At 46.6% G+C, this 13,446-nt stretch overlaps 1 protein-coding gene across 1 annotated transcript in view; it reads right to left on the bottom strand.

Annotated features, from left to right (window-relative positions):
* Positions 1-376: 376 nt before the first annotated feature.
* Abcd1 (ATP binding cassette subfamily D member 1) overlaps positions 377-13,446 on the bottom strand; it is a 26,460-nt gene continuing 13,390 nt past the window's right edge. Inside the window, exons 3-10 of the mRNA XM_050124988.1 lie at positions 8,894-9,036; positions 8,643-8,811; positions 7,231-7,325; positions 4,220-4,365; positions 3,724-3,869; positions 2,041-2,125; positions 1,700-1,825; positions 377-1,612 (exon numbers count right to left, since the gene is read on the bottom strand). Of these exons, the coding sequence (XP_049980945.1) occupies positions 1,393-1,612; positions 1,700-1,825; positions 2,041-2,125; positions 3,724-3,869; positions 4,220-4,365; positions 7,231-7,325; positions 8,643-8,811; positions 8,894-9,036 (1,130 nt within the window). The 3' untranslated portion in view covers positions 377-1,392. The remainder of the gene's footprint in view (positions 1,613-1,699; positions 1,826-2,040; positions 2,126-3,723; positions 3,870-4,219; positions 4,366-7,230; positions 7,326-8,642; positions 8,812-8,893; positions 9,037-13,446) is intronic.

The following is a 13,446-nucleotide window of genomic DNA, read 5'->3' as shown; positions in this document are numbered from 1 at the left end:
CCATTTTCTCCAGCCAACATTCTGATCTCTCCCCAGAAGTTTTTGGGGTTTTTTGTGTGTGTGGGGGAGTGGGTATTGAGATGGGGTTTATCTGTGTAACAGCCCTGACTGTCCTGGAACTCTCTTCCTTAGACCAGGCTGGCCTTCAACTTACAGAGATCTGTCTGCCTTTGTCTCCTGAGGGCTGGGGCTTGTTTCTTGAGACAGGGTCTCGCTATGTAACCCTGGCTGTCCTGGAACTCATTATGTGGACCTGGCTGGCCTTGAACTCAGAAATCCACCTGCCTCTAATTCCCAAGTACAGGGTTAAGGTATACACCACCATGCCCAGCTTATTAGAACTTCTACCAGACACCAAGTCCAGGAGGCAGGAGTGTACTTTCCAGAGGTTTTTACTTGAGAGGACCGAGGGGCACCCAGTCAGAGGGCTGAAGGCCCAGGAAAGGCACACAGCGGCAGTGTGTGTGGGGGGTATCCCACTTGTTGAGGGCCGGCTTAACAGACACAGCACCTCCTATGACCCATCTTTGGCACTGAGCTGGGAACATTGTGCCCTCACTCCTGCCTAGCTGGCAGAGGGCACCCCCAGTGGCAACTGGCAGTATAGGCTGGTGAGGGGTCAGGTTTGGCAGCAGAGGCTGGGCAGACTGAAGGAACCACCCGGTCACCTCCTGTGCTGGCAGGGTGCTCACGTTGGCAATTCAGACAGCTATAAACTGGGAGTTCAATAAATTAGGTTGTAGAAGGTGGAGGAGTGGGAAGGCCAGGGCTCCATTTTTCTCATGGCTCAGAAGGAACACTATGCCCTTCTGGGGGTTACCATGGGGAAGGGCATGCTTTGGGCCCTGTCTGATCCTATGTCCCATTCGGCTGTTTCCATGGCTGGGAGGGGTGTCCTATGGGACAGGGGCTTTGGCTGTCCACCCTAGAGGATGACAACAAAGGGATGGATTAAAGGAACAATGAGGACTTAGGTTTCAGGAGGGATGTGGCTCACAACTACCAGACTTGCCACACATTCTGGCTGCTGGCAATAAGGGGACAGCTCCTGTTTACTTCCTATGGCTCAGGCATACTGGTGTAGGGTCAGAACTGGGGCCTTCCAAACCCTCCACCCCTTCCTAGAGAAAAGTAAAGGACACATTGCCTTATCATGGCACAGTTCATGGAGCAGACCTCATGGTGAAGGCGAGATGGGGGCAGGAAGAAGTAAAGTGTCCTCATTCATATCGACTTGCTCAAGAGTGGGGTCTTCAGGGAAGGTAGGCAATTGGTTAGGAGGCTTGGGACAGGGAAGGCATGCAGGGCAGTGAGAGGAGGGTGGGAACTGCAATTTCCTTCATATGATCCGAGAGCCTGAAGAAGGGTGGGGACTGGGGACAAGGTCCCCAGTCAAGTGGGGACACCTGGGACCAGGGGCTGAACTGGGGCTGCAGCCTCGCCAAGGATTTGGCGGAGCTCCTGAAGGCGCCCCTGCATCTTGGGGATGCCTGCCAGCTGCTGCTCCAGGCGCTGCTTCTCTTCAGTCAGGCTTAGACGGGTTGCAGAGTCCAGCTTCTCAAACTTCCATCCTCCCTCCCCATCAAACTGCAGCAAGTGTGTGTGGTACTTCCTGAACAGGAGAGATGGAAGGCTGTCACAGCTGCTTTCCCAGCTCAGGTGGCAGGCAGCCCCCACCCATAACTCCAAGAACACCTACCATAGGGAGGGCCGATGAGTGATGGACAGTAGGGCGATACCAGCATCTTTGGCTGCTTGGAAGATCTTGCCTTCCACATCAATGCTCACAGCACTAGTGCACTCATCCAGGAGGGCATACTTTGGCCTTAGGGTGGGAATGGGTGAAGAGGAAAGCTGTGGATTACCCACCAGTATCCAACTTCCTGCCTGTGGCCAGCCACTTGTGAACTGTGGCCCTATTGTACTGGAAGGAGGGTAGAGGCTGCTCCATGCAGTTATCTTCCTCCTAAAGGGAGCACCCACTTTCCCTCTCCTGGTTCCAAATCACTGAATGTCCATGAAAGACACTGTAGTGCTCACCTGTGGTAGAACATGCGGGCCATGCCGATCCTCTGTTTCTCACCTCCAGACAGGACATCCTTCCAGTCACACACAGCCTCCCAACCTGGGCAGGAGGTGAGGGGCTCAGCTCAATTCACACATACCCAGTGGGAGTCAGGGTAGGAGCAGGGTTGCATGAGGCTGATGGAAAGCCAGGGCACATTTGATCCTGGCTGAACTTGTCCACCTGCAGACTTCTGCTCTGCGTCCTCATCTGCCTATAATGCTAATAACTGAACTATCTAGAACAAGTACTGTCTCCCCAGCAGGATTTGGAGAGAGGGTCTTTTCAATTGTGCTCAGATTGAGGTCAAGAGGGTAGACTCTAACCCAGTGTGACTGTTGCCTTTATAGAAAATGGACGTCTAAACACAGAGACATGTACAGAGGAAAGATGATATGAAGACACACAGTAAGAAGTTGGCTGGCTATCAGCTGAGCAGAGTCCCTTAGTGTGTCCTTCCTCATAGTCTCTGAAGGAGCTGGCTTTGTCACACCCAAATATATCTCCAGAATGCCAGAAAACAAAGGTCTCTGTTGCAGCCTGTGAGTCCGTGGTACTTAGTCATGGCAGCCCCAGGACACCTAATGGGTTGCCAATAAAGAACCTGCCAACACTGACCTCCGCAGACAGCAGATGTTGAGGGCAAAGAGCCCCAGAGATGTTAGAGTATTCTCCTCAGAATGGAGGCCCCTCACTAGAAGAATTGGGCTACAACTCATGGACTGATGCCACTAAGCTGGAATAGAGGACTGAGTGAGCATGTGAGGAGGGTAATGTGGCAGGACATCTCCTCTCCTGTCATCCATCCTGTTTCCTTAGAGCATGTGGAACATTCTAGCTTTGCCCTCTTGTGAAGGGTAACCAAGGTGCTAGTTCTAGCCACTGTCATACATGTACTACCAAGGTAAATATCCTTTGTCTTTGTCCATCACCACTTCCTCCATCCTACAGCCTATGGGGATTAGCATGGTACTGTTATTCAGAGTTGAATTCAATGCTAAGATGTTGCAATACTTGGCCACAGGTAGTAGTCATTCAAGGCAACCACAGGGCACTATAGGAGATGTCCCTCAATAAGCTTTCTCTTCTCAAAAACACTTTCTCTTGCCATTTGTCCCTCCCTCTTGGGGCTTTCCTCAGAGTCACCCATTGGTTCTGATCTCCATTCACATCCCAAGCTTTTGTGCAAGGAAGCATATACCTGGCCGATCATCTTACCCTACCCACAGAAGGGTCAACTTGTTCAAATGGAAAACTTCTCTGTTAGTTGGTTACTTAAAGCCTCAGAGCTTTCAGTACCTCACAGAGGCAGCCAATATCTTTGTATCCCAAGCCCAAGTTGCAGCCTGTCCTGTTGCCATCTAGCTCCCCAACAAGGTAACCATCCTAGGTCCTAGGTTGTTGTTGTTATTCTTTTTCTTTGACAGAGGGTCTCTAGGTAACCAATGAGGCAAGTGCTCTTCTACAAATCTCCTTTTTTGGCACCCAAGCAACCTGTTTACCCTTCCTCCCTGGCAGGCACTTTGAATTCCTGGATGCTGAGGTAACTCTTGTCCCCTGGGAATAGGGGAAGAGGCCAGAGGTAGGTTGGCAACAGGTTCCCATTAAAGTCTCAGGACAAAGGGTGACTGGTGTGTAACCCCATGCCCTGCCCCTACCTCCCTCCCGTTGCAGGATGTGGCGAAGATGTACGATGCCCAAGATGGCTTCCAGTTGCTGCTCCGAACAACCCTTCCTCCGCATATCCTCCGCAGAATCGGGATAGATCACTTGGTCGCGCAGGGAGCCCACAGACATGTATGGCCTGTGGGAAAGCTGCATGTCCACTAGGGCAAGGTGGCCCTGTTTCCCAGTAGTGCTCTGTGCGTCCAGAGTGGCCCTGGCCACAGAGCTTTTCAACTGCTGACATACCACACCCAGGCACTTGCCCAGCTAATATGTCCATATATTCACATGTGTACATGGACACAAGTATGTGTATCATCCTTATTTGTGGACATGAGTGTAAGACCCACCATCCCAATCTGAAACGGACAGGACTAGATGACTATTGCGATCTGGTGTAATATCTTGGCATCCTCTCCTGAGAAGTGTACTCTCCCACTGCACAGATGAGAAAAGGTGGGGGAAGACACAGAAAATGGGTTAACTCACCTCTGAGGGATATAGAACATGCGCTGGGGTGGGGGCTTATAGAGTACACCACTGTATGTGGGCCAGAGTCCACCCAGGATTCGGAACAGCGAGCTCTTGCCGCAGCCATTGGGGCCTGTGATGAGCAAGTGCATGCCTTCTTCCACCTGTGGAAGAATCAGGGCATGGCATCCAGAGCTTCAGTCTCTTTCCCCATACCCGGAATCACCGTGGCCTCCTTCCCAGTCTCATAAAACTTTCTACATCTGGGATGGGGATGCAGCTCAGTTGGCAGGGTGCTTGCTGAGCATACACAGACCATGGGTTCAATCTTCAGTACCATATAAACCATGTATGAGCCGGGCGATGGTGGCACACGCCTTTAATCCCAGCACTTGGGAGGCAGAGGCAGGCGGATCTCTGTGAGTTCGAGACCAGCCTGGTCTACAGAGCTAGTTCCAGGACAGGCTCCAAAACCACAGAGAAACCCTGTCTCGAAAAACCAAAAATAAATAAATAAATAAACATATAAACCATGTATGCTTGTAATGTCAGAACTTGAAAGATAGAAACGGGAAGATCATAAGTTCAAGTTCAATTCAACTTAAATCCTTGGCTACACAATAAGTTCAAGGCCAACTTGAGCTACACCAGATCCTGTCTCAAAAAAGAAAGGAAGGAAGGAAGCAAGTAAGATAGGAATGAAGAAAAGCAAGCAAGCTAGCTTCCTTTACTATACAAGGCTGGCAGGTGGGAAGGGTCTTGCTGTTGCCTAGGCTGGTCTGGAACTCAATCTTCCTACCTTAGAATCCCAAGGGCAAGGATTTTAAGTGTGTGTCACCAAGCCCATTCTTTTTTTTCCTTTTTTTTTTTTTGTTGTTGAGACAGGGTGTCTCTGAAGCTTTGGAGCCTGTCCAGGAACTCACTCTGTAGATCAGGCTGGCCTAGAACTCACTGAGATCCATCTGTCTCTGCCTCCCGAGTGCTGGGATTAAAGGCGTGAACCACCAACCCTAGCCACCCAGCCATTCTTGATTTCTTGGCAAGTGACTATAAGGCAACAGAGATGGGGTCCAGTATGCAGAGCCTCAGTTGAATGCCAGGTCTAGCATATAGAGGAATGGACAAGACTTAGTTCTGTCCCCTAAGGCCCTAACATGCTAGATAACACAAGCCAAACACAGGGGCCATATTGGCCTTTAGGCCCCAGAGCAGCTGAGCAATGGAGTACTGGCAGCCATGGCAGGAAGGAGGGGTTAGTGCCACTGCTAGCTAGGCAGAGAGACTGGGTCACAAAGGAGACATAGCACTGCACAGCAGACTTGCATGGCCATCCCCAGCACTACCATCCTCAGTCCTTTCCTTCTTTCAGTGTGGGCATTTTCTTATCTGCAAGTGATAAGGGTGTTGCAGCACAGGGCTCCCAGGACAATCCAGGTTCTGGCCTTTGATTTACCTTGAGCAATGTGATAGGTTGACCTGTGCACCCTGGATTTATCTGAAGTCCTATGTCCTACTGTCTCAGAGTGGAAACTGCATTGCACATGAAATTAGCTAAATGGACACTGAGGCACACTGGAGGGGAGTGAGCTAAATCCAACATGGCTGGAGTCCTTACAAAAGGTAAGATTCAAATAGACACACAGAGAGGGGTGTGTATGTGTGTGAGGATAGAGGCAGAGAGTAAGGAGATACAGCAGAAACCCAGGAATATTAAGGACTGTCTAAACCAGAAGTCAGGCAAGGCCTGGGGTGCACATTCCCTCCAAGAAGGAACCATCTTACCCCTTGAAGCTAGACTTCTGGCCTCCAGAATATGGAAGGAGTCCATTTCTGGTGATAGTGCTGCTCAGTCCAAGGGGCTTGTTTAGGCCCCAGGATACTCACCAGCATAGGCACTTGGTTCTGAAGGACAAGAGTGGCAAGAAGGTTTCAGGCTCCCTCAGGGTCCCTGCCCCACTCTTCCACCAGATTCCTTGGCAGCCTTGTTCTCAACTCAGGTGCAATCTGCTCACCCAGGCTGCAGCATCTTGGATTTTTGGGCACCAGGAAACTAAGGAAACTACCTACCTCGGGTCCATCAGGGACCACACCACTATGTTATACTGTATAGAGAAGAGACATATTCTGTACATTGCCTCAACTGGCTTTCTAGGATCTTGCTCTTCTTCAGGCTCAACCCCTCAGTGAAGGCCAAGAGCTGATATTCCACTTCCTCTTGCATCTTTCCAGCTTCCTCCCTTGTTGGGACAAGGCAGGCCCAGGTCCCTTTGTCTCTCAGCCCCTAACTACAGTTGTGCCTACCTATGCTTTGAGGAAAAGCTTTACTGGGCTTCCTCTCATGAAATGATTATCACCCTTTGGTGGCTCTTATTTTATTTTTATTTTATTTTTTATTTTTTTTTGTTTTTCAAGACAAGGTTTCTCTGTAGCTTTGGAGCCTTTCCTGGAACTCACTCTGTAGACCAGGCTGGCCTTGAACTCACAGAGATCTTTCTGCCTCTGCCATCTGAGTGCTAGGATTAAAGGTGTGCACCATCACCACCTGTCTAAAAACTCTTAGAACTCACTCTGTAGCCCAGAATGGCCTCAAACTCATAGAGATCCTCCCGCCCTCTGCCTTCTGAGTGCTGGGATTAAAGGTGTGCACCACCATACCAAGCAGTGGGTAATTTTTGAGGGCAGCCCACTCTCTGATTTATCTTTGGTTTCTAATAGCTCAGAGTTCAGGGAAGCCTTGTGGGAAGAGCAAATGATCAAACCAGAAACACTTTGGTAACCCTTAGACAATCCTGGTAATTGTTAGTGTCTTTTATCAGCACTCCCCCTGCTATTACTTCAGAACTCAAGGTCTCTCAGCTTGATCTTAGCCCATCTTCCAAGTAGACCTGAGAACAACACCACCACTGATAGCTAAGCAAGATGCCAATGGCTACAGTTCACAGATGCAGGTGGCCAGATAACCTGTCCCCAGCTACTTGGCTTAGACTGGTTAGTACTTCAGGTTGGGTATGCTCCTCCACTTGACCTACCCTGATGTTGAGGCTGGCCACCACCACCTCTCCTGTGGGTGTGATGATAGGGATGTTCTCACAGATGATCCCCTGCTCCACATCCACCACTTGGCCTGTAGAGAACATGGAAGGATAGGAACACAGCATTTTTCTGCTTTCCTATGCCCTGATGCTCATTCCTTCTCCCTTGGCACAGGCTTAATCTACCTCAATAGTAGGCCCTAGGTTCTTAAAAAGAATGGTGTGATCCAGGGCCCATGCAAAAACAGAGGTTTTCCAACAAGTTAATAACCCCAGAGTCAAGTAGTATGCCCTCAGTTGCCTCCTTTTGGTCCTCTGGAACCCAAGGCATTGAGTTGGTAGTTTTTTCTTTTCCTTTCTCTCTCTCTCTCTCTCTCTCTCTCTCTCTCTCTCTCTCTCTCTCTCTCTCTCTTTCTTTCTTTCTTTCTTTCTTTCTTTCTTTTTTTCCGAGACAGGGTTTCTCTGTAGCTTTGGAGCCTGTCCTGGAAGTAGCTCTTGTAGACCAGGCTGGCCTTGAGCTCACAGAGATCCACCTGCCTGTGCCTCCACTGCCCAGCTTGAGTGGGTAGTCTTGCCCTGTGACAACCTCTCTTGGCAATATTGTAAGATGAGCTTCAATGCCTGGGCTCCTCTGCTGCAGTGCCCTGACTCCTGTGAACTGGCAGCTGGGCGGACTTTCTTTTGTGCTTGTGCTTTGCCTTGACTTTCTTTTTCTTTTGTTTCTTTTTGAAACAGGGTCTTATACTATAGCCCTCACTGGCCTTGAATATGCAGCAATCCTGCATCAGTCTCCCAAGTACTGGGATTACAGGCATTAGCCCTCACTTATGAATGTAAATATTTTATTTATTTACTTATTCATTTATTTAATTTTAGACAGAATGCTGACCTTGACACTATCATGTGTGCTTTATGTGGCAGTAGGGATTGAACTGAGGGCCTTGTGTATGCTAGGCAAACATGGAGCTATATTCCTAGCCATGCAATGCCCTTTTTTTTATTGCCATGCTGGAAAATGAACCCAAGGTCTCATACATGTTAGGCAAGTACTCTACCACTGAACTACACCCCTGTCCCTCACTCACTGCCTTGATTTATCTGTTTGCCTTGTGTGGGTGTGTGATATCCAGCATTGAGAGTCCAGAACCCCCTCTGTCTTAACTGGTAATCCAAACCAACAGTCTTGGGAGGGTGTGTCAGCAGCTCAACTGGTGGTCAGTGGTTGGAGAAGGCAGGCTGCTGGGCCAGTCCCTCCCGAGTGACTTAGTCTTCAATGACCTTTCTGGCAATGAGTGCTAAGTGGATGAGACAGGGTATACAGGGCTGCTTGAATGTTGGGGTGGTAATGTGAAGAGACAAAGCAATGGGTAGAAAGGCAGAGGAAGCACTTTACACAGAGGGTACCTTACCTTGAATCTTCAAGGGCCCCTCTACACGGACACCAGATCGTACCATGGCCCCAGGCCTAGCCTGAGCCTCCTCTAGATCCCCAGTCCTCTTAAAACGACAGTGTTGGACATCTTCAAAAACCTGGAACATCTCGTACACCCTGGCTGTGTAGCCAGCCAGCTCTGTCACCTATAAGGAGGGTGACATGGGCTCAACCCCAACCAGTTTGGGAATGGGAAAGTGGGCAGGGTGGGTGCTACACTGGGGTTACCTCCTTGTAGGATGACATGATCCTCTCAGTGGCATCTGCAGCAGCTGTGAGGAGGTTTCGGGCAATGGTGAAGGCTTCTGTGCGCTCACTGACCAGCTCCTCCTCCTCCATTTCTAAGGCTGCCTTCTTCATGGCTTCTGAGTCTACAAGCCAAGGTTGGGAGCAGAACAGAAAGTGGAAAGTCAAGGCACACCATGGAAAGATAAGCATTGTGCATACCATGTTATGACAGGCAGATGTAATAGAAGCACATATGTTCTCACAGCATAAATGAAAACTGACTCAAAGGAGAAAATGGGTAAAACTTGCTCTTGGATTTTATTTCTTGGCTATGAGACTAGAAACACAAGCAATAAAAGAAAAGCAGATCAACCTGAACTTCAAAATAAATACTTTTGAATACTGTGGGACATCATCAGCAAAGGGCAAAGGCAACATACAGACTGGGAAAGAATACTTGTAAACCACATGGCTAGTAAAGGTAGTCCTCTAAAACTTTTCTTAGCCCAGAGCAACTTAGCATCTGGGTTGTGGAGGCAGGAGGATCTTGAGTTCACAAAGCTATATATGCCAGGTGTGGTAGTCACACCTATAATCTCAGTTCTCTGAAGGCTGAGGGAAGAGGACTGCTACAAGTTCAGGGCCAACCTGAGCTATATAGTGTGAAACATTTTCTCAAAAAAATCAAAGCTACATAAAGAGCAATAAGGTGGGTTGGTGAGGTGGCTCAGCTAGTAAAGATGCTTGCCACCAAGCCTGATGACCTGAGTTTGATCCCCAGGATCTGTATGGGAACTAACTACAAAAAAGTTATCTTCTGACCTCTATATGTGTGCAGTAACATGTGTACTTTCCCATCTTACTACCATAATAAATAAATAAATGTCATCCTAATCAGGGAAGCTGGAACAAAGGGAGGTAAGAGCAGACATTGGTCAGGCCAGAAGTGGGACCCCCACCCATGTCTGGGAGGAGATAAAATGGAAAAGCACTTGGCAGTTCCTTATAAAGCTAAACAGTGAATTACCATAGGACCTAGGAATATAGACCTGATTTATAGTGCAAATTCAAAAACCAAAAATAAAAATAAATTTAAAAAGGAATGATAAGAAATGCCGGGAAGGCCAGGCGGTGGTGGCGTATGCCTTTAATCCCAGCACTTGGGAGGCAGAGGCAGGCGGATCTCTGTGAGTTCGAGACCAGCCTGGTCTACAAGAGCTAGTTCCAGGACAGGCTCCAAAGCTACAGAGAAATCCTGTCTCGAAAAAAAAAAAAAAAAAAGAAAGAAAAGAAATGCTGGGAAGATGTATGGAAAGGTGAACCTCTTTTCTTTTTTTGTGCAGGAATGTAAATGGGTAGAGCTGCTATGTCAATCACTGTGGAGGATCCTCAAAAACCTGAAAACAGAACTTCCATATGACCTATGTGTACCATTCCTGGACAAACACCTAAAGGACTCTTAGTCCTACCACAGAAATACTTGCATATCCATGTTTATTGCTGTGCTATTCACAATAGCAAAGAAATACAACCAGCCTAGATGTCCATCAATAGATGAACAAATAATGAAAATGTGATACATTATATACAATAGAGTTTTATTTAGCCATAAAGAAAATGGATAGAACTGGAGATCATCATACTAAGCTGAGTGTAGCTGCGCAGTGATAGCTCACACCTTTAATCCCAGCATTCAGGAGGCAGAAGCAGGAGGATCTCTTGAGTTTGAGGCCAGCCTGGTATACAGAGTAAATTCCAGGACAGGCTCCAAACCTACCCAGAGAAACTCTGTCTCAAAAACCACACAAACAAAATAAGAAAGAAAGCTGAACATAGTAGTGGTGCATGCCTTTTATCCTAGCATTTGGGAGGCAGAGGCTAACCTGGTCTATTTATTGAGTTCTAGGACAGCCAGAGCTATGTTGTCAGACCCTGTCTTAAAAAAACAAAGCCAGGCAATGGTGGTGGTACAGGCCTATAATCCCAGAACTCAGGAGGCTGAAACAGGTAGATCTTTGTGAGTTCAAAGCCAGCCTGGGTTGCAGAGTGAATTCCAGGACAGGCACCAAAGCTACACACAGAAACCCTGTCTTGAAAAACAAACAAAAAAGAAAGAAAGAAAAAAAGAAAAACAAACAAGCAAACATGTCGTTATGAAATTTTTGCTACACACAATGAATATATAGTTAAAAAACAATTATAATAGGCCAGATGTGATGGCACAGGTCTGTCTCAAAAGAACAGAGAGAAAAGAAATTGTATATGTGTACAATGAAATATTAGTCAGTCATAAGAGGGAACGAAGGCCTGGTTCACTTCCAACATAGATGAACCTTGAAACAATTATGCTCACTGAAAGAAGCCAGACAGCAAAGGTCATATATCATATTCTTCCATTTTTATGTAATGTCTGGAATAAGCAAATTCATAGAGATAGAAGGCAGATTAGAGGGTGCCAGGAATTGATTGAGGATTAGGAGTGACTGATAATGGATATGGAATTTCCTTTAGAGGTAATCAGAATGTTCTGGACTTAGATAGTGGTGATGATTGCACAATTGTTAAAAAAAAACCTGATATATATCATCACTTGACTTGAGGTGTGTGTGTGTGTGTGTGTATTTTTTTTGGGGGGGGTTTCGAGACAGGATTACTCTGTAGCTTTGGAGCCTGTCATGGAACTAGCTCTTTTAGATCAGGCTGGCCTTGAACTCATAGAGATCCACCACCGCCCAGCTGAGGTATATTTTTTAAAAGGCTGAATTGTATGGTCTGTTTATCACATCTCAGTAACATGTATTAAGGAAAGGAGCTAAAGTCGGGCAGTGGTGGTGCATGCCTTTAATCCCAGCACTCGGGAGGAGGAGGCAGGCAGATCTCTGTGAGTTCAAGGCTAGCCTGGGCTACAAGAGCTAGTTCTAGGACAGGCTCCAAAGCTACAGAGAAATCATGTTTAAAAAACAAAGCAAAAATAGAGAGAGAGAGAGAGAGAGAGAGAGAGAGAGAGAGAGAGAGAGAGAGAGAGAGAGAGAGAGAGAGACAGGAGCTGGAGAGACAACTCAATGGTTAAAAGCAGGGGATCTAAGTATGAATCCCAAAACACAAGTCAGCTAGCTTCCAACTACCTGTCATTCCTGCTCCAGGGGATTCAGTGCTTCTGGCCTCCAAAGGCATCTGCACTCACATGTACATACTCGCCACCACATACACATAATGAAAAAAAATGAGCCACCAAACATTGAGTTTCATTTCTTAGCTTAAGTACCTCCTATCACCTAGAATGCCTCTATTTTCTGTTGGGTACCATATCAATTGCTCTTTCTGAGCTTTGTTTCTTAAGTGTGACTTTTCTCCTCCTGACCTTGCTGTCTCCCCCATTCTCCATCTCACATCCTACTCTGTGGTCTCTAACCTCCTGTCAACAGACATCTCTGATTTGTTACAAGAATCACTCCTGTCTTAGATAAGTATCATATACAAAAGTTAAACCAAGACCAGGTGAACAATCTAAATAGACCTGTTAGTCACGAAGAATTAGAAACTGCTATCAAAAAACCTCCCTTCCAAAAAAAAAAAGCCCAGGACCAGGTGGTTTCAATGCGGAATTCTACCAGAACTTCCAAGAAGAGCTAATACCTATACTCCTTAACGTATTTCACAATATAGAAACAGAAGAATCATTGCTAAATTCCTTTTATGAAGCTACAGTTACCCTGATACCAAAACCACACAAAGACTCTACCAGGAAAGAGAATTACAGGCCTATCTCACTCATGTACATCGATGCAAAAATTCTCAATAAAATACTGGCAAACTGAATCCAAGAACACATTAGAAAAATTATCCATTATGATCAAGTAGGCTTCACCCTAGATGCAGGGCTTGTTCAACATACGCAAATCTATCAATGTAATCCATCATATAAATTAACTGAAAGAAAAAAGCCATATGATCATTTCATTAGATGCTGAAAAAGCACTTGACAAAATTCAACATCCCTTTATGATAAAGGTCTTGGAGAGATTAGGTATACAAGGGTCATATCTGAATATAATAAAAGCTATTTACAGCAAGCCAACAGCTAACATCAAATTAAACGGAGAGAAACTCAAAGCCATCCCACTAAACTCAGGAACACGACAAGGCTGTCCACTCTCTCCATACCTCTTCAATATAGTGCTTGAATTTCTAGCAATAGCAATAAGACAACAACATAAGGGGATCAAGGGGATTCGAATTGGAAAGGAAGAAGTTAAACTTTCGATATTTGCAGATGATATGATAGTATACATAAGCGACCCCAAAAACTCCACCAAAGAACTCCTACAGCTGATAAACACTTTTAGTAATGTGGCAGGATACAAGATCAACTCCAAAAAAATCAGTCGCCCTCCTATACACAAAGGATATGGAAGCAGAGAGTGAAATCAGAGAAGCATCACCTTTCACAATAGCCACAAATAGCATAAAATATCTTGGGGATAACTCTGACCAAGGAAGTGAAAGATCTATTTGACAAGAACTTTAAAGCATTGAAGAAAGAAATTGATGAG

This window comes from Alexandromys fortis, unplaced genomic scaffold, assembly GCF_014885135.2.
Source record: "Alexandromys fortis isolate MF-2015 unplaced genomic scaffold, M_Fortis_MF-2015_v1.1 scaffold_225, whole genome shotgun sequence".
Classification (NCBI taxonomy): domain Eukaryota; kingdom Metazoa; phylum Chordata; class Mammalia; order Rodentia; family Cricetidae; genus Alexandromys; species Alexandromys fortis.
Note: the sequence above shows the minus strand (reverse complement) of the source record. Positions and strands in the feature narration are given on the sequence as shown.